Source organism: Protopterus annectens, chromosome 3.part0 (assembly GCF_019279795.1).
Source record: "Protopterus annectens isolate FY-2018-M chromosome 3.part0, PAN1.0, whole genome shotgun sequence".
Lineage (NCBI taxonomy): Eukaryota > Metazoa > Chordata > Ceratodontiformes > Protopteridae > Protopterus > Protopterus annectens.
In genome coordinates this window covers 776,166,222-776,190,588 of record NC_056731.1, presented here as the reverse complement: position 1 = coordinate 776,190,588, position 24,367 = coordinate 776,166,222, and the positions used below count along the sequence as shown (strand labels likewise).

At 42.6% G+C, this 24,367-nt stretch overlaps 1 protein-coding gene across 2 annotated transcripts in view; it reads left to right on the top strand.

The window, feature by feature from the left end:
* Window positions 1–24,367, top strand: part of SDHA (succinate dehydrogenase complex flavoprotein subunit A) — an 803,000-nt gene that overhangs the window by 484,339 nt on the left and 294,294 nt on the right. For both annotated transcript variants that reach the window (XM_044065115.1, XM_044065116.1), the window contains exons 11-12: window positions 10,938–11,056; window positions 21,746–21,857. In XM_044065115.1, coding sequence (XP_043921050.1) covers window positions 10,938–11,056; window positions 21,746–21,857 — 231 coding nt within the window. The remainder of the gene's footprint in view (window positions 1–10,937; window positions 11,057–21,745; window positions 21,858–24,367) is intronic.

Genomic DNA, 24,367 nt, shown 5'->3' with positions numbered 1-24,367 from the left:
ATGGCTGTGGAGCCTTTTATTACATTTTACCCGGACAAGGTGTCCCTCAGGACCAATCCTTCCTTTATGCCTAAGGTGATATCCAGTGTGGCTCTTAACCAAACTATTCACCTGCCAACATTTTACCCAAATCCGCAGAACAAGGGGGAGCGGATTCTGCATTCACTGGACGTACACAGGCAACTAAGATTCTACTTAAACAGGACCAAATCTCTAAGAAAGTCTGAGCAACAACTGGTGGCATTTGCTTCAGGATCAGAGGGGAAGGCTATATCAAAGCAGGCTATTTCTAAGTGGATAAGCCACTGCATTCGTTTCTGCTACTTACATCATGGCAAACCTGTACCCAAGGGAATCTGGTCATATTCCACCAGGGCTGCCTCTACCTCAGCAGCCTTTCTTTGAGGATTTCCAACCAAAGACATTCTAGAAGCTGCTACTTGGAGCTCTGTTCATACCTTCACAAAGCATTATCATTTGCCTCTCTTCTCTAAATCCAGGGCAGGCTTTGCCACTGCAGTTCTGCAGGGCCTTATAGCCGCTCCTAATGCTATTGAGTTCCATCCTCCCATCCATAGCTTTGGAATTCTACCCAAATGTAATGACTGCAACAGTGAAACATGAAGAACATAGTACAGTTTTGTACACTTACCATAAATGTAGATGTTCGAGTGTATTCCCTGTTGCAGTCCGGGTTACCCACCTGCCATCCCCCTTTTCTATAACTTCTCTTTCCTTCACTATGTTCTAAAACCTTTGTGGTGCATTTGCTTTTAGATGAAGGTAAACTTTATGTTGCTAAAGTGCATTTACATATATTGCTGTTTATTTATATATTTTTGCTCCCCATTTGGGGGGCACCTGACATCTGGGGCAAGAAAAACTGAATAAAATGGTGTCAGCTGCAGGTTTTATACCCCTGACAACCTGACGTCATGGAAGAGGAGACAGCAACCGACGCAGGACCCAAGACTTTGTTATTCAGGCCGACTGAGGGCAACCTGCCAGCAGATTACCCAAATGTAATGACTGCAACAGTGAGTACACTCGAACATCTACATTTATGGTAAGTGTACACAACTGTACTTTCTGTGTACCCCTACTTGCAGTCATTCCTATTGGCAGAGTCCTTCTTTCTCCATTCCTGTGTTGACTTAGTTGTTGGTATACTTTCACTTTATGAATGTAATATTCTGACTTTTGTTGTTCTCCTTAAGGATAAGCATCCAAAATCCCACTATTTCCTTAGTTTTCCAATTACCCTGCTGCATCATCATCATCATCATCCCTTTCCACTTTGAATTGTAGCTTTCTGTTTGTGTTCTTTGTAAGAGCCTTAAATGTGTACGTCTAAAATATCCCTACAAATCAGGTAAGCCTAAACCTCCTTGTTCTGTTGGAAGGAAGAACTTCTCACTTGACTCTTGCCCTCTTCCCCTCCTAGATAAATTCCTTCAATTCTTTATTAATTACTACAATTTCTCCTCTGGTTGATGAAAAATATGCTTGAATGCATACCTCTCAACCTCTTACTGCAAGAAATCTGGACAAAGCCTGACAAATGGGGGGACAAAGGCCCCAAAAATAGGGACACATTTTAGATATTGCTCTTGTAAATTTGGAAAGTTGCTAGAATATCAGGATTTGTGTTGCCAAACATTTTCTGAAGGATGAGAAGTCTGAAACTCAAATGATTGTCATTAATTATTGACTTTAATTCTTAAATCATCCCAGTGATTTGTCCAAAAAAGCACATTTTTTATGAAGAACAGACCAATAATATGAGGCAAAAATCAGGACACACTGCGAAAATCTGTACAGTTGAGAGGTAAGCACCTGTGTGTAAATTTGAAGGGACTAAAAACATTTCACTGCTTGTATCTTGCTATCCATGTTCATAGGCAACAGCTTCCAGGTTCTCAGCTTTTGTATTATCTTTTGTTTAGTCTCTTCCCACATAAATCTAGCTGCCATGGCATCATACTTTTAACCTGTACTCCTAAATACTTCATTTTATCATGCCCCCCATGAATATGGGTATTGCTGAACCAGTTCATGTGTGGGTATATAGTTTAATTTTATATCCTGGAAAAAAAAAAAAAAAAAAAAAAACAGAATTGTCTCAGAATGTTCTGGAACACAGAGACATCCTTTTCTGGTTTAATCTGGTACAAAATAATATAATCTGTAAATAAAGCGAACATTTCTTGAGTACCATTCCAATTGTATGCTTGAATTTCTGAGTCACTTATTTTCTTTGCCAATGGTTCTTAAGATAATGCAAATAACAAAGGGGAAAGAGGGCAACCCTGCCTGTTCAGATACAAATAGAGGAAGCCCCCCACTTCGATATTTGTCTCCAATCCCTCATATATTATCCTAATTAATGTTATTGTATTAGAGAATTCAGTTACTTCCATTTCCCTACTTAAAAAATCCCAGAATCTGATGTAATTTTCATTCATTCCTCAACTGTTAGGCTCAGATCTGACTCTGCTGCTTCTTCCAGCTCGTGGAACACTGAAACTCTCAACCTAGTCAATTAACATACCTCAGATCGCATTTGCCACCTTAGTGTACAAACATGGTTACTGATGACTTAAGTGAGCGTTACATTATCACTGTGAGTTAGGATTATTTCTTTCCCATTTTGCTGTTTCCTCCCTTTTATAATACTTGCATCTTTACTCTTTAAAGCTAAGATCCTTTATACTCCTTTGTACTTCTTTTTCAGTATTTCTTAAATACTACTTGTAAGATTATGCTCAACAAGATATTAAGGTTGAATGTAACTTTGCTACAAATATGCAACATAAGTATAAAATAAAGCTTGCTTAAATGCAGAAACAGTGTTTAGTAATATGTGATTGGCATCCATACTAAATGACTGCGGCTTAAAAATAAGGAACTTGCTTATGATTATATTACACACACACATCAAGAAAGCTGACTTCTTACAGACTTGGCAAGAATGTAAAAAAAAAAACAGGATATATCAGAAAAAAAACTAATCTGCTTTCTTTAACAGGACATGTGTTTATCCACAAGGCATTTTCTTGAAAAATGTTTTTCTAAGAAAGTTTAAAAAATATACTTTTCTAAGAAAGTTTATCCACAAGGTGTTTCCTTAAAAGCTTTTCTCCACTTATCAGCATTTGCACAAGAACAGATATGTCAGTATTTGCGTCAAGGCAGCGTCTTTCCAAAACCAAGAGGGTGTGTGTTTAACTAAAAAAATATATATAAAGTCTGTATTAAATCCAGTTATGTTGGGGTATGGTAGGGACACATTTTGTCCTGAGGTAAATCTCTCACATCATCTGTACTATATGAGAAGTAAAGTAGAACATTTTCAGAAGCTGTAACAGAAGTATGTGTGGTTTATTATAGAAAGTTATTGGTTACTGTTCTTAAAGACAGGTGCTGCAAAGTATATTCTCTCATCAGTTTATATTCTGCAAGTTTCTGTATGCGACAGACTGTGACTGCAACTATAACCAGACTTTGATTTCAGCAGAATCCAGCCAGCAAGACTGAGTGTCTTAAGAAGACTTCAAATCCATCACAGTAAGCATCAGAGTAAAGCACAGTGCTGTAACACCATAAAATTTATTTTTTCACTGCTGTTGGTATTTCTTTCATACTTTTCAGTACCTTTATTGTCATTGTTGGTATGTTTCTCATTTCCCCTTTCCTTTCTCGTGTCTTCTTCCTAATGTTTTTCCTTTTGCGCTATAGCTGTGTCCGACAAACTTTCAGGTTTCAAAAAGTGCGTGGCCTGCTGCCATAAAATTCCTAATTTGAGCACACACACTGTGTCTGTTACTTAAGCTCATCTCATCTTGATTCAGATTCTGAGATATGCAAGGCATTTAATTCACGAGCCTTGATAGATAGGATAAATAAGTTCATTCTTAGAGGTTCATTACTCTTCAGACCTGCTACAGCAGCCTCTGGGGCTCAAACCCCCCAAAGAGTTGTTAAAAGAAAAGATTCTCTCTAAAGAATCAAGAAAAAGATCTCCAGATCCATCTACGTCTACTGCACCAGTATCTGACCCCCCCCCCCCCCCCCCCAGTCAGAGTAGCAAAAAAATCAAATCCAACCCTTTCAGATATGAGACCTAGATTGGAAAAATCTCCTTGGATCCAGTCACCTCAACTTCTGCCGGAACTGTTCTCTTCTTGGTTTCCATCCCCCTTTTTGAACAATCGTCAAGGTGCCAGTTCAAGACCATCTTCCACAGCCTCATCCGTTTGGTCTGACAGAAGCTGATAATGGACAGGGTGATGACGTTTTTCAGGATGCAGATTCAAATGGTAGTTGTGCTAGCTCCAACCCCATTGGGTCTGGAGACCCTTGTCAGTACCACACCCCAGTTGTTGACTCCTTCCAACCTTTGGTTTCAGAGCCGTAGGATCCGTAAGTCCTGGAGTCATCCACCTCCGATCCAAAGATGATGGCATCTTCGACTCAGATGGTGTCTCAGTGGTCCAGTGCTGAGCACTTTGGAACTGTAGCATCGGCACCAGCTCCGGGATGTTGGAGTCTACTCTAAAGCTGTCAGAGCCATCTCTGCCTTTTGGACCTTTGGCATTAGACAACTCTGCTCTGACTCCTTTCTTGAGTAGTTGGCCTTCAGAATGGAGGGAGCTGACGGCCCTCAAGTATACCTTATCGGATCCATCGGTGACCCTTTCTCCAAGGCATTCTGCCTTCAGAGTAGTGGAGAGAGCTTTCTTTGTTCCCAGAATTTGGACTTTTGTTCCTTCTTCGACTCTTGACTATCCAGTTCCATTCGATTCTGCATCCACGGCCTCGGTCAGCTGTGCCACTGGAAGAGCCAGCCCAAACCAACCTCCATACCACCCAGCAGGATATAGTAATTTTTTCTGATACTTCTCCAGAGCATCCCACCAGAGGTCCCCAGGAAGCGGAAGTGTAAAAGGAGGCACTTAGACTGTCCACAAGAATCTGTCACAGAGGACACTGACTTTGAGGAAGGGGACAGGTTCCCAGATCACCACCCATTGATGTCTCATTTGGAGACATCTTATAACTCCTGAAACAAATGTGTGGTTGGTCCCCCAATAACCCTTCCCAAGAGGAGTTTGTTCCTGGAGGCCTTTGGTTCTGGCCCATCTACCTCCTGGGTGACTCCACCAACCGATGAGCTCATTGATTTAGTATCTCAACATGTGTGGAAGGAGCCTGATACGATTAAGCCTATCCTTTAGAGGCCAGATTGGATCCTGGCACCACCTAAGGATAAAACATATTTTAGTAAGGGAGTGCCTGTTGATGCCATTATCGTAGCAGCAGCCACTAAGAAGTAAGTGACGGAACAAAGTTCCTCTGTCCACCACCTAATATGGAGTCTATGGCGAAGGACAGATTTTGGAATCATGTCTTTGCTTCAGTGACGTTTGCCGTTAGGTCGCTGGACTACTTGGCACATTTTACGAGACTTCAGAGGGACTTGATTAAGGGATTTAATCCATCTCTGGGACCATATGCTCTGAGGTGGAGAGCATTGTTTTGTTGCAGTTGGCCACCCTTCAGTCCATTTCAAACTCCTCCATGAGGCTGATCACCCACTCAGCTGAAGGTACCTCATGGGCAGCAAGTTCAGGCATTTCCTTCAGAAGACATGCGTAGATGCATTTGTGTGACTTTGTGGAACCCTTCAAATCTTCCTTCATCAGTGCGCCTTTTGATGGAAATTCCATATTTAGCCCCAGAGTTAGACACAGCAGGAAAGAAAAACCCTAACTGCTGTAGGCGTGCATTTTTTGACCCCTCAACAGAACTTTTCTAACAACCAACAAGGTGGACGGAAAAAATACCAGGTTCCCTTCCAAGATCCACGTGGGGACTGTTCCCCCCAGGGGCAGAGGGGGGAATTCTAATGAAAGATGCTCTCTACTTCATAGAGGTGGTCCGCATAACCAGGGATCTAGAGATACCTTCTCTTACAGATCCTGTCACCGCTGCTGAAAGGAAACCAGACTATCTACCTTGGAAGCAGTCGGGGGTATTTTTTCCCTGCACCAGAGAGGCTGGCTAGAAATTATAAAAGATTCATGGGTGCAGAGAATAATATCCAGAGGTTATATAATACCATTTTCCCATCGACCTATGCTGGTATCAAACAGAATCCCCAATGTTCCACTCATTCAGAGTGACGCAGCAGCAATTAAGATGAACAAGCTGCTAGAAAAGAGTCATCCAAGAGATCCCCCCATACCAGCAAGAGTCCAGAACTTATTCAGGTTTATTTTTAATGGCAAAGAAAACAGGGGACTGAAGACCAGGTTTGGAACTCAGCAAACTGAATCGATCAGTTCAGTACAGAACGTTCCAGTCTCCTTTCTGCACAAGGATGACTGGATATGCTTTATAGAGCTTCAGGATGCATACTGTCACATAAAAATGAACAGATGATCCAGGAGATATCTACACTTCTGGCTGGAAGCCAGTCATTACCAATTCGGAGCTCTACCCTGTAGTCTCACCACAGCCCCCAGCATGTTTGCCAAGTGTATAGCAATAGTAGCAGCTCACTTGAGACTGCAGGGAATCTGGGTCTTTTCTTATTTGGACGACTGGCTCATAATCTCTCTGACCAGGTATCTGATTTAAGCTTGAGACTATGTACTCCCAATTATGCTCTTGTCTGGGGATTTCTGTCCGTCACAACAAATCTCATTTCAAACTAACTCAGATATTGGAATTCATTAGTGCCTTGTTCAAAATCATCACTCAAACAGCTTCTCTCCCTCCATCAAAAGTTCAAATAGTTCAGTTCCAGGTCAAAAAGATCATTCAAAAACCTTGTCTTTTAGCTCATCTGATCCTTCAAGCATTAGGATCCATGCCAACAGCAATCATTGTAGTACTGTTGGCAAAGTACCATATGAGGATTCTTCAGTGGACACTTGCAACTCAATGGCTAATTCTCCATCATCCATTGTCAAGTCAAAATAATGTAAGCTTGCAAAAATTACCTTCTGTCTTGGGTCCACTCCAGTCAAATGCAAGAAGGTCATTCCTTTGTCCTCCCTCATCCCAAGGCCATAGTGACCACAGGCTCCTCACATATTAGGTAGGGGGAGCACTTCTTGGGAAGGATGGTCCAAAACGTATGGTCCCCCAAAGAGGTCAACATGCGTATCAATTTCCTAGAAATGAGAGCTGTCCTGCTAGCATTGCAGGCCTTTCAAGATGCTCTCCCTGCCGGGGCTATTACAATCCAGATTGACAGTATTTCAGTAGTACATCAACAAACAATAGGGAACCAAATCTCATCCTGTTTGTCGGGAAGATATGAAAGTATGGCAATGGGTGATCTCATCCAATTGTTTTCTCATAGCAAAGCCCATTCTGGGGAAGTCCAGCATGATTACAGACAATTTAACCAGGTCTATTCTAATGTGTCACGAGTGATCTCTCAGCATATGAAGGTGACTTAGAGGATTTTCTGTCATTGGGGCCAACTGTGCTGCAGTCTCTTTGCACCTCCTCTCAACAACTAGTGCAACAGGTTCTTTGCCTTGATCGCCCCAGTTGGCGAGTCCCTGAGAGACTCTCTACTCCATGCTTGGCTCTCTGGTCTCCTATATGCTTAGCCCCCCCCCCCCCCCCTTATCTCTCATTCCCAAATTCCTTCAGAAAGTATCACGATTGAAAAGCACAGTTATACTCATTGCTCCTTATTGGCCTCATCAGATCTGGTTCACTTTCCTTTGGCATCACCTTTTACATCCGTCCTTGATCCAACTCCAGACCTACTGTCTTACCCGACAGACATGACTCCTCCAAATAATTTTAGGCCTCAAGCTGACCACATGGTTCTTCCAATGTCATTGATTGATAGGCAGCCCAGGCTCTCCTCCCCAGTACATCACATTCTATCATCATCCCACAAAGAAAAGTTTACAAAAAAATGGAAAATGATTTGTTGTTGGGCTCTTAAAGAATTTAGACCTGTTTTCAGCACAGATTTCTAAGGTTCTTGACTTTTTAGCTACAATTTTCATTGAAAGTGTGAGTACATTTAGTAGCCATTTCTAAGTTCCATATCTTGAGTAAATAATTGTTTTGCATCTTCCAAACATTGCAAAGCCGTTCTCATGTGAACTTATCTACTTAGACCTCAGTTAAAGGATCCTACTCCTCCTTGGGATTTAAACATTGTTCTTCAGATTTTAACCCATCCCCTTTTGAACCATCAGCTAAATGTGAACTAAAATTTTTGACCTGGAAAACTATATTTTTGGTTGCTATTACTTTTGCCAGAAGAGTCTCGGAATTACAGGCCCTGTCTTCTAAATCTCATTATTTGATTTCTCTTAAGGATGGAGTATTTTTACGGACCAGTCCTCCCTTTCTACCTAAAGTGGTGTCAGAATCCAATATTAATCCAGTTATCAATCTTCCAGTCTCCTTTACAAGCTTCTGAAGTAAAAGAGAATGTATGTTAACATCTATTGGATTTTCATAGACAGTTACATTTCTGTCTTCAGAGAGCCAGAAATGTGAGCAAATCAGAACATTTATTTGTTTCCTTTTTGGAATCAAAATTAGGCAAACCAGTTGCTAAAGTAAACTGTTGGTTGACTGTATTACATTCATAAATGAAAAAGTGGGTTTGCCTTTACCAAAACCACCAAAAGCCCATTCTGGTAGATATGAGGCAACTTCTTCAGCTTTTTTGTCTAGGACTTCCTCTGATTGTGTGGCTGCAACTTGGGCTAATCCTCATACGTTTATTGCTGATTACAGATTAGATCTGATCTGTAGGGCAAGAGCAGCCTTTGGCTCAGCTGTGCTCTGAAATATCCTTCCTTGGAGTCCTCCTGGGATTTTCGTAGCTGCAGGAAAAAAGATGAGATGTACCACCAAGGCTGTCGTGAGACAAACACATCACGTTAAAAACAAAATTCTTTAATACAAACAATAAAAATCCAAGTAGTGTAAAGCAAAGTTCTAGAGTGGATAAGCACTTTCGGTAAAAACCTTCTTCAGATCCTCACCCATTAACCAGTAGTTTTTCTTAAAAAGGGACAGATAGCCAATCAACAAAAATCCAGGAACAAGCTGACCCAATGAGCTGATCATACTGAACCAACCATGTAGCATATCAAAATGACCAATAAGAGACTATCCAACACTATTTATTCCAATAGGAGGCATACCAATCTCAAAGCCATTCATAATATCTGTTTCTAATCACAGAAAAAGGACCACCAAGGTTTTTACCGAAAGCGCTTATCCACCCCAGAACTTTGTTTTATGCTACTTGGATTTTTGTTTGTATTTAAGAATTTAGTTTTTAACGTGATGTGTTGGTCTCACGACAGCCTTGGTAGTACGTCTCATCTTTTTTCCTGCATTTTTTCTACTTGTTAAGACCATCTTTGGCAATGTGGTGTCTTGTTTTTATGGGATTTAGGTAAGGGGGACTCTGTCCCAACAGTTGAGGAATGAATGAAAATGACAACATCAGATAAAAAAAAAAAAAGTTATGTATGCACCATAATGTTCCATCTGTGCTCTCCATTTTCATTCTTGATCAACTTCCCTCCCACCAGCCCCCTCCTTGCTGTACTCTTAGAAAGATCAGAGGATGCTGCAGGGAACTGATGTTCCTTTGTTTGAGGTCCCGGATTCTATTCCATCATCATTTCTTACTGCTTTGCAGTTGTAAGGGGCAGTAAACTAGATGTGAGGTATGTTGGTGACTGGGGCATTATGGGAAAGGATGGGCTCGAGTTTGTGTTCACGAGCTGGAAGAAGTACCCGATTCGGATCTGAGGATCGAATCCGAACCCAGCAGTTGAAGAATGAAAATGGACAAACAGAAGGAATGTCATGGTGCATACATAACTTTTATTTATTTATTTATTTTACTGTTGAATGCTTTCTCTGCCTAAAGATTAATCAACAGCAGTAGTATTTTCTTACATTCTGCTTCCCTCTTAGATCATCATTGTTCTGTTAATGTTGTCAAATATTTGCCTCCCTCCACAAAACCACATTGATCCAAGTCCATCAGTTTTGATAACACCTTTGCTGTTCTTTTAGTTATTATAGCTAATCATGATTTAAAATTGAAATGGGCCTATATGAAGTTGAATCTGTTGTCTCTTTACTGTCTTTAGGTATTACAGCTACAACTGCTTTTTTTCCCAGAATGTTAGTTAAAATAAAATTTAAAAACATTTAAAAAACATTATAAACACAAATAATTATAATTATAGTCTAGCTGCCCTAAGTTTCAAAACAGGGCTCATATAGCATCATTCAAACCAGGCATGAGATTTGCCCCCAATAATAATTGCCGGAATAATTCATGATACTCTATCCTGGTTTTTCCAGCCCCAGGGCAAAAGCTTATTCTTCTAAAACAAATAAAAATGTACTATTCACACACACTTGTGTGTGTTTTGCTAAAGCATTATTCTCAGTACCTCTCTTAATATCATATTGATGTTCACAAATATGTTTTTTAAGAGATGAAAAGCAAATAGCTAAATATATGACCCCCCCTTACTATTACAGTTATAAAAATTCTTGGAAATTAAAAGTTTTATTATAAATTTTAATTTTTACATTAGCTGTTTCAAATCTGGTATTTTACCTTTAAGAAATAATATATTGGTTATATAACATTGGAGGTTTTGTTACAAGGATTAGTGCTGATGAAGTCTGAAAATGAGTGCGATGAAACCACTGAACTTCTGGATTGTTTATTTTTTTAATGAAGCTTTTTATGTGGATATTTGACTGGATTCATTATTAGCTCCTATGTTTTACCATTGTCATGGTGAATTTGGATGACTCATTTTGTGCAGTTAGATTGGGTTAGTAGTGGGAGATTATGATTTTGTTTTACTTTCCACAGTATTACCATACATCTATTTTTAATTTATTAGGTGATCCTGTTCCTTCAATTAAATCAGATGCTGGAGAGGAATCTGTAGCAAACCTTGACAGAGTGCGATTTGCAAACGGCAACACAAGAACATCAGAGCTTCGACTAAACATGCAGAAGGTATGAGAAAGTGTGACTCTGTGCTCGAAATATCACAATTGCTTTGTATGTACTGCCACATTTGTAATTTTTCTGAAACCTAATTTGTGTTTATGCAGCAGGTAGAGTTTTGTGACTTTTTATGAGATTGTTTTTTATACATTTCCTTAGTCCCCTTTGCCCTTGCCAGTATAATCATCAGCCTAGTGATCAGTGTTTCTGTCCCAGACTTCCATGTGGGGCATTTCCCGTGATAGAAGGGCATTGTGACATCCTCACTGTGGGCCAGTAATCAAGGAGCCCGAATCCATTGACACTTTAGAGGGATGTTGACTTGGAATAAAAATGGATACACACTCAGTATTTCCAGATGCAGATCTCTCTGCATCAAGCATTATTTCCCTTAAGAGCCCACAGGGCACACACTTAGCCCAGGGTCTGGGTGTGTCTGTCTCCCTCCAGGTTCCCAGTAAGACTCCCCACTGGCACAACTGTAGGGTTAGGTCCTCAGCTGAGTGTCCAAGCCAAGTCCTCCAGCACCCTCTCTCTAAAACCAGTGCATGTTAAGTTGTCAATCTCGCCTTCCTTCTTGCTGGATGGGTTCGGAGCCGAACCTCGGCTCCGACTCTGCCAATACTAAAGCTTGAGAGCTAATTCCACCAGCTCGAGGCTCCCCTATATCCCAAAATGCTAGGCGGTAACTACTCAGATCTCGTTTGCCGCTTAGCTGACGAGGTGCTTCTTCTACCGGCTCTGGCAGGTTAGTAAGTTTTCTAATTAGAAACTTCTATTTCAACCCCTAATTTTTTTCCCTTTACCATAGTTTTATTTGCAGTATTTCAGTAGTTTAAATCGGGTCCCCCTCTAGTGTCTAATATCCCTTTTTATTCCCTTCTTAACTTTTAGGCCTTTGGCCCTCTCCCTCTCCTTCCCCTAGTCCTTCAGCGTGACTGGATTTTTATTTTTTGCTTAAGGGTGTGTTTGTGTGCTGTGCTTGTGTTTTCACACTAAGTTACGATGTCTAAAGACTCCAAGGTCTCAGGCTTCAGGAAGTGTGATTCGTGCTGTCAGAAAATGTCTCTGACAGACGGTCACACTTCTTGTGTATATTGCCTGGGACCTTTGCACCTGCAGGACTCATGTGCTGTATGCCATGCATTCAGCCCTAGAGTCCTGCAGGAACGCAAAAATAAATTGATTTTGCATGGCTTGTTAAAGCTTGAAGACCCCCCGACTCAGTCTGTGTCGGGGAAGCCTACTAAGACTTCCAGACCGTCGGCTCCAGTTTCTGAGCCGTCCCCTGGAAGCATTAGATTGGCTTCGACATCAGCTCCGGCTGGAGCCGATGTTTCCAAGTCTCATACTATCGTTGACAAGACTCAGTCGGCTCCGATAGGCTTATCGGAGCCACCTGCTAAAAAGAGGTCTAGGTCCCCTTCCATCGGCTCCATACATTCGGCGCCGGGATCTCCTCTTCTATTAGAACGGAGCCATAGGTCTCACTCCTTTCGGTCCTCCAGGCTGTCCGATCATGATTTACAAAGGGTGGTGAGTAGACTTCTCAAGTCCGAGGCACTGGCCCAAATGCTGCATAGCCCTACTCAACAGTCAGCGGCTATTTCCATCCCTGATTTTATTCCTCCTCCGACTCCATTGAGTTCGGAGCCGGGGTTCATCGGAGCCGTGGCTGTCGGTGCTTCGGAGCCGATACCTTCCCTTTCGGCTCCGTCATCTGCTCCGAATTCCTCATTGGAGGGATCTCGGTGCTGGGCTTCCCTCGTCGGCTCCGAGGGGGTGAGTGGCATCGGACCCTTGTCCGACCCCGTTCTCCCTCTCTGAGCGTCGGCACTGGTGAGTTCGGCTCCATCGGCCTCGGAGCCGTCCCTGTCTGTGCCGGGGGGGGGTCCTTGTCTCCTCGGAGTGGGGACCTCCGGCCTTGCATGATAGGGGCGCCTTCGAGGTCATGCAGAGCGTGCTAGACCCAGTGTCTACCCCATAGTTGGCTCCGTCAGCTCCTCCCTCTTCAGTGCCTGCGGTGATTTCTACCCATCCGTATCAGTCCGCAGAGAGCCAGCTCCTCAGGTTTCCCCATTGGGAATTTCCTCCTCTTCTGAGGTCTCTCCTGATCCGGTAGGAGAACCCCCTCAGAAGAGACAGTGCAAGAGGGAGCACATTGACTCCCCTGAGTCTATCACCTCTGACACTGACTTGGAGGAATCTGAAGGTTCCCCTCGATCCCCCTCTGAGGATGTCTCCTTTGCTGACATCCTTGAAATCCTGAAACAGAGGAGGAACTGGCCCGCCCTTAACCCTTCAGAGGACAAGTCAGTTTACCTTGAGGCGTTTGGCTCTCGCCCTTTCACCTCCTGGGTGTCCCCTCCCTTTGACCCCCTTATAGAAGTGGTGGCAAGGAAGGCTTGGACGGCCCCTGATTCAGTGGAACCTACCCCAAGGAGGCCATCAAAATTTATTACTGCCCCTAAGGACAAGGACTTTCTATCAAAAGGTGTCTCTGTTGATGCCATGGTGGTGGCCGCAGCCACTAAGAAGGAGTTGGCCGATCCTTCGGTACCTGTCCATCCTCCTAATAAGGAGTCCAGGACCATGGACAGGTACGGTAAGCAGATGTTTTCCTCAGCGACCTTCTCAATGCGGTCGCTGAACTATTTGTGTCACTTCACCTGTCTCCAGAGAGATTTGCTCAAAGATATGGGTGAGGCTATACAGGATCCAACAGCTGAGGGGTTCCAAGACAAAATGAACTCCCAGTTGGCAACCCTGAATTCAATTGTTAACTCCTCCATGCGGCTTATCTCATACGCTGCTGATGGGGCGAGCAGGGCCGCAGGCACAGGTGTAGCTTTACGACGTCACGCCTGGATGCGGCTTTGCAATTTTGCAGACCCTTTCAAGGCGTCCTTCACCAATTCCCCCTTTGATGGCTCAACATTGTTTGGTCATCAGGTGAAGGATACATTGACTAGGTGCGAGGTGGAAGGTAAGACTCTCTCTGCCGTGGGAGTCCGTTTTTCTACCCCTTCTAGACCTTATCCTAAAGGTCAGAGGGGAGGAAAAATGTGGTTCTGCAAGCCTCTGGGAGTCTCATCTGATGCACAAGGTAGATTCCCCTCTAGAGGCAGAGGGGGGAGTAACAATAGACGCCGCTGTAGAGGCAGAGGAGGTCCGCAAAACCAGGGTAGCAGAGAAACTTTCTCTGATAAACCCTTTCAGCATCCCTGAGGAGCTGCCCGGCTGTCCGCCTTCGGAGGCAGTCGGGGGAAGATTATCACTGTACCCAAAAGCCTGGCTTTCCCTCACCCAAGATAAATGGGTACAGTCAATCATATCCGAGGGTTACAAAATTCCCTTTATTCACACCCCTTCCCAACCCAAAGGATCCCTTCCAGACGTTCCACCCAGTCTAAGGGAACAAGCGGCACTAGAAATATCAAAGCTGCTATCAAAAAGAGCTATCCAATCAGTCCCAGCAGACCAGCAAGGATCCGGAATCTACTCCAAATTCTTTTTGGTACCAAAAAAAACAGGGGACTGTAGACCTATACTGGATCTCAGCAAGTTAAACAATTATATCAAAAAAACAAAATTCCGGATGGTCACGCTACAGTCCATTCTACCCTTCTTGGGTCAGGACAATTGGATGTGCTCGATAGACCTTCAGGATGCGTACTACCACATCAAAATGCACAGACGCTCCAGGAGGTCTCTCCGCTTCAGGCTGGGAGCCAGTCACTACCAGTTCAGAGCCCTGCCCTGGGAGCCAGTCACTACCAGTTCAGAGCCCTGCCCTTTGGTCTCACTACAGCCCCCTGAGTGTTTACCAAATGCATGGCAGTGGTCGCGGCTCACTTGAGACGTCAAGGATTCCAAGTGTTTCCATATTTAGACGACTGGCTCCTTACTGCCACCACCAGACATCAACTGCTTCTAGCCAGAGTCTTCACCATCCAAACTTGCCAAGCTCTAGGCATTTCAATAAATTTCGAAAAATCTGCCTTGTCGCCTTGTCAATCTATTACCTTTATACGCGCCACCTTAGACGCTCTCAATCTTTCCGCCAGACTTACAGAGCAAAGAGTGTTAGATATCCGCAAACAAGTTTACCTTCTACTACAATGCAACAAGATCAAAGCCAGGGTAGTCTTGAAGGTATTAGGACTCATGGCAGCTACTATCACCCTTCTCCCCTTAGCTCGTTTCCACATGAGGATCCTTCAATGGATGCTGTTTACTCAATGGTCCTTCCAACAGCTCCCGATGTCTCGCATCATATTAATAACTCAATCATGCAAGAATCACCTGTCTTGGTGGATCACATCACCTCAAGTTCTACAAGACAGACCTTTCGTCCCCCCCCCCCCCAGTTGCCACGGTGACAACGGAAGCCTCCCTGATCGGGTCCAGGGCACGTGGCAACCTTTCGAGTGCCACTTGCACATAAATGTCTTAGAGATGAGAGCAGTGCTTTTAGCGTTGCAAGCCTTTCAGCACTCACTTCCCACGGGGACTATTGCAATTCAGATGGACAACATGTCCGTAGTGTGGTACATCAACAAACAGGGCGGAACCAGATCCTACCCCTTATGTCGAGAGGCACTCAGACTTTGGCAGTGGGCGATTTCTTCTCAGCGTTTTCTGATAGCAACGCACATTACCGGGAAGTCCAACGTGATTGCGGACAAGTTGAGCAGGGCCATTCTGATGCCCCACGAGTGGTCTCTGAAGAAATCAGTGCTGGAAGAAGTCTTCCAAAGATGGGGCCAGCCTTGCTGCGATCTTTTTGCTACTCTCCAAAACAGCAAGTGTCACGACTTCTTCACTGTCTTCCCGTTACCAGGCCATCCCACCAGAGACGCTCTAGTCCACGATTGGCCCCGGGGACTTCTGTATGCTTTTCCCCCTTTTCCACTGATATCTCAATTAATTCAGAAAGCTATCGCCTTGAGAGTTACAATGATCCTCATTGCCCCTTACTGGCCTCGACAGATATGGTTTCCGTTCCTCCATCATTACCTATTGGAGCAGCCTTGGCATCTGGACCCGTTGCCAGATCTGTTGACGTACCAGTTGGGCCAGCTGCACCACTCCCTTCATTCTCTCAACCTCACAGCGTGGTTTCTCCAATTCCTACCCTAGCCAGGCTTCCCTCAATCTCTCATTTGGTCCGGAACATCCTGATAGCTTCTCACAAATCTTCTACCAGGAAGATTTATAATAGTAAATGGAAACGTTTTTCCTTCTGGGCAGCAGCAAAGAATATGGACCCCTTCACTGCACCTATCCAGTCTATCCTAGACTTTCTGGCAGGGCTCTTCCATTTAGGCTCTTCTTCATCTACCATTAGAGTACAACTAGCTGCTATATCTAATTTTCATGTAGGAGTCTCAGACTCCAGTATCATGTCCCATAAGCTCTGCAAAGCCTTTTTAAGAGGTATTTTCTGCTCAAGCCCCCAATCAAAGATCCCCCACCTCAATGGGACTTGAATTTGGTTCTGGCATCCTTGATCCCCCCCCCCCTTCGAACCAGCAGCTTCATGCCCTCTTAAGCTGCTCTCATGGAAAACACTTTTTCTAGTAGCCATAACTTCAGCTAGAAGGGTATCTGAACTTCATGCTCTGTGCAGTTGTCCTCCTTACTTAGTTTTCCACAAAGATAGGGTGTCCCTCCGGACTAATCCGTCCTTCCTGCCTAAAGTTTCCTCTGAGACAAATCTGAACCAAACGATTGATCTCCCAGTATTTTTCCCTGACTATTCCAACAGGTCGGAACAAAAGTTACATTTCCTAGATGTTCACTGCCAACTTAGATATTATTTAGACAGGGCTAAACAGTTCAGGAAATCTGATCAACTTTTCCTGTCTTATGCGGAAGGGAAATTGGGCCTTCCAGTTATTAAGGTGTCCCTTTCAAGATAGCTTACCTCTATAATTACCTTCATCTATGAAATAAGACATCAAAAACTGCCTTCAAGACCTAGAGCTCATTCAACTAGGGCATTAGCTACATCTGTAGCTTTTCAGGACAGGCTGCCTATAGATTACATTTGTGCAGCAGCCACTTGGGCTTCTCCTCATACCTTCATTTTACATTACAAATTGGATATGGCCTCCAGAAACCATGCCAGCTTTGGTTCCACTGTTCTCAAGAGTCTGTTCCGATAGGCCACCCGGAATAAGGTGCTAGGGACGTGGCCCCATCCAGCAAGAATGAAGGCGAGATTGACAACTTTCAGAAGTTATGTACCTACCTTAACGTTCCATGTTAGTTGTCTTCTTCTCGCCTTCTTTCTTGCGTCCCACCCTCCTTCCCCCTAGCCTGGACAGACCGATAAGAAATTTTGGGATCTTCCTTTGGAGTTTCCTTCCCACATGTTCTACCACCTCTATTCCCCCTTTTATGTTTGTGTAGCTTACATTCAGGTTTATATAGAGGTGGGTTCTTTTTTCTCCGTGTTATGGAGACCAGAACTGCTTGATTTAGCTATCAAACGAGATCTGAGTAGTTACCACCTAGCATTGTGGGATATAGGGTTGCCTTGAGCCGGTGGAATTAGCTCTCGAGCTTTAGTATTGGCCGAGTCGGAGCCGAGGTTCGGCTCCGAACCCATCCAGCAAGAAAGAAGGCAAGAAGAAGACAACTAACATGGAATGTTATGGTAGGGTACATAACTTCTTATTTGTGTCCCTGCTCCAAGTAGCACACACACACACACACACACACACACACACACACACACACACACACACACACACACACACACACACACACACACACACACACACCTTCCTGGGAAAGGCTGGCACAGATTTACTAGCTATGCCACCTTCTATCCAGACTATATTAAGGTATTTTCACTGCCACTATTCAGTTACTATAAGGCTCTTAAAAGGGTATCCAATTATACTGAGTGAAGTTACTATTAATACAGTTGGTAATGTTGACCAAACAGCAAAACTTTCAGGAGTGGCCAAAGTTATCACCAAATAAATGTATGCAAATACTCTCAAAACTTTAAATATTTTTCAAAAAGGACCAGCCACAATGAAAAGTTTAAATATATTTAACAATAAATAAAAGAACATGAAAATACTAAATATCTATTTACAGTAAACACCAGTTTCAGTTCCAGGAAATATTAAAAATAACACTGATAGTACGTTTTACAGTTGTGTTGTTCAAAGAAATGCTGATGCAAGACCAGATGTAGCAAACTGGAATTTGTTAGTCACGTAAGAGTCAGTCATGCACTCAGAAGCTTGTAAGGTATAATTCTTTATACCTTTCCTTGACTAAACTAAAACCTGAAATTTCCACAGAACAAATAACTTCATAACCATATCTGGCTATTACTTAGCACTGCTGCTTCATTTCCACATAATATATTTTTATTTAATTCAGTTATCTGTAACTGTTTCACTTACAATGCCTACCCTTTGTCTAGTTGTGGAGGGATACCATGTTACTTAAAGTATAGAAAAAGCTTATTAAACAACGGTGCCAAGCATGATATTCACTCCGTTAGACTAAGGTCCTCTAATTTGTCTGATGCCCTAAGAATATATTGACACAGGCTCATTGGAAAATATAGATTTTGTGGTCTAGGAAAGTGTCTGCATTAGCTTACATGATTATGACCAGCTGCACAGATTAATTTGTTTTGTAGCCTTGATTCTTGCGTCTGTAAGAATATTTTTTTTTCTCCTGGGAACCAGATAAGCTATGACCATTCAACTTGCTTAAAACTTTATAGTCACATGTGGAAATTCCCTCTCTCATACTTCGATGTCCAGTTATTAGCTAAAGCAGTGTTTTCGTTGCTAAAATAAAATGATCTTTTATAGATAACTTCCTTGTATAAAAAGTTTGTTTCTATCTCCTGGTGGACCCAGGATTGTAGAAAATTTAGTAAAGATGCATCAGTGAGGGAGATGGCCCACTGCCACTTTGCTATTTTCACTGCTGGATGTTCTGAAAGCTGCCACTGTACTGGCTCAGGAAAACCATGGTAAAGTGTGTCCACTATCCCTGAAAAGAACAACTGCATTCCTTCGCCTCAAAGTGAGTGTTTTAATTTCCTTTGAAGGAACACCCCAAGCCTGATATTGTTGTCTCAACAACAGCCCTGAAGAAGGCTCAAGCTGTCCATACTTTAGCTGCCAATCCCAAGACAGAGAATCCAGAGTTAAGGACAAACTAAGGAAGCATAGGTATACGAGACATTTCCATTTACTTTCACTTGTGCTAAAGTATTTGTTTTACATTATGGATTTTGAATGTAACATTTTGATAACCTGCACCAGTCCAGTGAATAGTTACTGGCTGGGCTTGTTAAAGATAAACTTTCCCTCTCTCAGTCCTCATTTGCTTTGACTGTGACCAGCTTTGTCATGCACGTAAACAGCATTTTAAGTATGGTCTGAGTCTGGCTTTGTGTGTGCTGGTGCATACAGCACTTTAGTGGACTTTGCTGGGGACTTGAAGGTGAATTTTGTGGATACCCCCTTTCAAGGTCACCTTATATTTGGTCCTGAAATGAAGATGCATTTTGGGAACATGGAGAAAGAAGGGAGATAAGGTTCTCACTGTTGTGGGGTGAAGTTCAAACTCGCTGAGCTTGTCCCCTTTCTGAGGCATGTAAAGTCTAGTACCAGATGTGGTGTGTCAAAGAACTAACAACTATCGGGGAGGAAACTTGGTAGCCAGGATAACTTCTAAGATGGCGTAACCAAAAGCCAAGGGTTCCATGCATTCATCGATGATCTGTGGTTCCACCCGTAGGCAGACAGCACAGCTGTGGGTCCTTGTCAGCTGTCCCACACTGGAAGAAGTCAAATGCCATCTTGTCCCTTCACTTGTCTTCATGGGACTCCATCCAAACAGACAGATTAAGATGGCTTTCATGTCCAGAGGTTCCAGTGTACCTTTCTTAACCTTGACTCATACTGTCTTTTGTTTGCCTAATATCTGACTGTTTCAGAAAGCTCAAGAACAGATTTCCATGCCAGACTCCACAGGAGGATGGGATGCTATAGTAGACAGTTAAAGGTCAAGAGCATACAAGAAGCATCTTCATTGGTGGATGGATTCCAAATTCATAATAGAGACATTCCATTTCAGATGCCAATTCTCATGGCAGCAATCATCATGGATGCAACTACCCTAGGTTTGGGGGATAGTTGTAATGGGTAGACAATTCAGGGCATCTGCATATCCCCCAAATCTGCATTACTTGGACATTCAAGAGATTTTGGCAGTCCTTTACCACCCAAGTCTCATAGGACCCTTCCCTCAGGGAGAGATTGCAGTTCAGTTTGAATCCAGTTATCTAGCAAACAGTCATCATTTACAAATACCACTGGATTGGCCTTTCTACTTAGTGGCTCAGAGTTCTGAAAATGGGCAAGCCTTGCTGTAATTTTTGTTCCCCACTCCCACTAATGCTAAGTACAACAACTGTGTCTTCCTCATCCCTCCATCATAGGGATGTGCAAAGAGCTCTGTGGTCTAGAAACAGCCCCCTGGACTCCCACACGTTTTTCCACCACTTCATCTTATGATGATGATAATCCAGAATGCCAACCTGCACAGGGCCAGAGTCATTCTATTGCCTGTGATAGACTTGGTTCCTGCTTTTTTTAATCCTTTATTCCCTTGAGTGGTTCACATGATTTATCTGTCTCAAAAACCATACTGCACCTGTTTCTCTTTCTGGACCATTGACAAGGGCATGTACTGTTTCTTAGCCACCTTTCCATCTGTCAAACTATTTCAGAGCTTTGATTCCAAGTTATTACTCCACCCAAATGTGTCTTACAGCCATTTCTAGTTTTCTTGTAGGTTATCTCCTTTTTTCTCAGTCATCAATAAAGGATCGTAAAGCCTATTTAATAAATACATTCTTATTTAGACCTCCCCCATGGGATCCTGTGCCACTGAGGGCATGCACTTTGTTGGAGAATTTTGCCTTGCTTCCCTTCAAACCTGCTGACTTTTAATACCTTTCCTGGAAGACTGTTTATCCTGGCTATCTCTTCTGCCAAGAAAATTTCTGAGATGTATGTATTACTTGTTGATCCCTCTTATTTGGTATTTCTGTCTTCATACCAAAAGGTGTTTTTCGGTGCACATTTATCTGTTTCTCACCACTGATGTTGCTTTCTTGTATTATTTGTTTTTTTATGTATTTATTTTTGTTAGTTAACCGGGTGAGTGGGCTAATACAGGACCCTTTTCAGCCACTTCCCCGACTGTAAGATAATTCAATTACATACATTAGGCACGCATTACACTTGGAAAACATTAGATGCAGGCATTTGGCATATAGTACAGTTAGAATAGCTACAAAAAATATATCTGCCACTTATCAGACAATGCAGAGACATAACAGTTGTATACATTTAACTTATACTTGTCAGTAGACCTTAATGCACTGGATTATTTACATAATGTTATTAAGAAATGGTCTAGTATTAAAAATGTTAAGAGGAAACAAGCCGACAAGTTAAGGTGATAAAAATAGTGAAGTAGTAAATGGGTAATATAATTTAGTGAGGGAGAGAGTGTAAACACACGTCATGTAATTATCTCTCTATAATTGTTCATAATCTTGTTTAATCTACAGGATTATAACAGAGAAGGGAATCTAATTTAAAAATATTTTATCCCCATCCATTATTGTCTTTATAACAGACCATGCAGAACCATGCTGCTGTGTTTCGTACAGGCCCTGTACTGCAAGAAGGTTGCGAGAAGATCAGTCAAATTTACGGTATGCTGGATGACCTAAAAACATTTGACCGAGGTAAGACATGAACTGTAAGAATACAAAATTTTTGTGTCACTAGCTAATTATTTGAAGATATTCATTGACTCTTGACTGATTTATATGGTACACTTGCTAATGCCATTTACACTGAAAAAATTCTAACTGATATCTATATCAACCAGATAGGTGTCAGCGAGGAACTTTTCTTCACACTGGTAGCAGTGATGCCATCCGTCCATGACATTTTAGGTGGAAATAGTGGGATACAAACCCCATCCTTCCAGTGGGATATCACTTATTTTTTTGGTAGTGCTGGGATTTATAGGTTCATAGGACACCAAAACCCCATGTACAAAAATGGGAAAAGGGGTTGTGGATGGATGGAGGTATATACTAGACTAACGACCACCAGTCCTAGCTGCGCAACCCAACCCTGTTCTGTCCGCATGTAACATGGACGTCTGTTTGGGAGGGTATGTTGAGAGGATGTTAAATGTTTAGTTGGTAGGGTAATACTATATTAAATACCATCTGTGCCACCTTTTACCACCGACACTTCACATCCTTATCCTATTCTTGTAATGCTGTTAACTTTCCATTTTCTTTATCTCGCCTTTCCTTTTCTTCTGTCTTTCCTACTTTACCTCACTGCCATATCTTCTAAACATTATATATCCGGTTTTCTGATTCTTTGCTTCCTGTCTTCCTACCTCTTGTCTCTACTGCTCAAATATTACCACCTATATGCAGAGCAGGAACGACGTTTAAGAGGCAGGATTTAAATGAGCTGTACAGTGCTTAACTGACAATGACTGGATGGTTTATAAGAGATGTATAATGTTTACAACTGCAGTGGTTTCAATAGTGTCTATGATGTAAAATGTTTGCAACTAAAGTGATATTTTGAATGTTTTTCATTTATATAAATGTAAGGTTGCATTTGTCATGTGTAAATTTAATAAAGATGTTTGAAAATAAAATATCACCACCTATTCTGTAACGTGTCACAAAAATTAAAAAAAAAAAACTGTGGTGGTATCACAGCAATAGTAAGATAAACACCTTCAAACCTTGTTTGCAGCGTAGAGTTTCAAGACGCTTCAGGTCTGCTCTCAAGCGAAGTCTTATACTTTTCATTAGTTTTTCAAAATTTCTGATTCTGCTGTTTCTAGAATCTCCTTATTTCTTATCTCTCTCTCTCTCTCTCTATATATATATATATATATATATATATATATATATATATATATATATATATATATATATATATAGTCTATCTTTTCTAGTGTGAGAGTGTTTTTCTTTCTCCTTGTTAGCTTTTTGGTATTTCTTCATACCATAGTTTGTACAGGCCCCTGCCTCTAGGTAATTACTAATACCATCGTTGGTATTTTTCCTTCCTCTTTCCTACCCTCTTGGGGTATACCTTTTTTACCATTGTTAGTGTAAACAAAAAAAGAGCTTCTTCCTCTCTGTTGCTGTGTGTGTGTGTGTGTGTGTGTGTGTGTGTGTGTGTGTGTGTGTGTGTGTGTGTGTGTGTGTGTTGATCGCATGATAGTATGCCTTTCTTTTGTTGTATTTGTTGACAGTGGCTGACAAAAAAGGCACCCCTGGCTTTAAACTGTGTGGCAAATGTGGCAGGAAGGTGTCCAATTCCAATGGGCATCTTTCCTGCGTTTATTGTTTAGGAGTACCGCACTTGCAGGTTCAACCTCCGTGGGAGCAATAAGTTAATTTTAAAGGGTTTGCTAAAAACCCCTTTCTCTGAGGTTTTATCTGAGGTGGAGGTATCAAACCCTCCTAGGAAAGAGATAAAGAAGAGGAATCACTTCGTCCCTGTGTCTCTTCAGTCACAGGAACCTAGAACTTCTAAAGCACAGGCTCATATGGAACTACACTACCCAAATTGACATCTATCTCTGCGCCAGAGCCTAAAACTCCTTCCACAGTGCCGTCCTTGACTACGGAACTGACTATAACAACTGCCAAAGTACCGACCCCTTCCATGGTACCGCAGACCAGCTCGGCACCAACAATAGCGTCTCCTTTGAAATTGGTCCCCCCCCCCCCATCACAACCTTCTGGTCATTCGACCATGGTGCCAAAGGTCGAAACACTAGCCAGGATGTAATATTTCCTGTCCATTGACCTCTTTGCTGGACAACAGCTTAGTCCATTTATTGACCAGCCAGAATCTCCATCGGGGATGTCCACTCTTTCCACTAGGAGCCTTGCGGAGCTTGATGTAGTGAGACTTTTGGACCAGCTCCTAGCAGCCAGAGACATTCCAACTCCATCTAGGGCCTCCCTCCCACCCAGAGCCGAGGCTACTTTCTTCCTCCTTCAACCTCCCTTCAGGACTTAGACCCCTCAATGCAGACACCCCTCCCAGTACCAGCTTCTTTGGTACCATTGGTGGATCTCACCATGGTTCCGGAACCTACCCTGTGGACCATGGTTCAGTCTGAGCCGGCGCATCCCCGAGACCATGACTTGTCTGTTGACACCGGTCTGTGATCCCTAGTACAGTGCCGATTTTTTTTTTT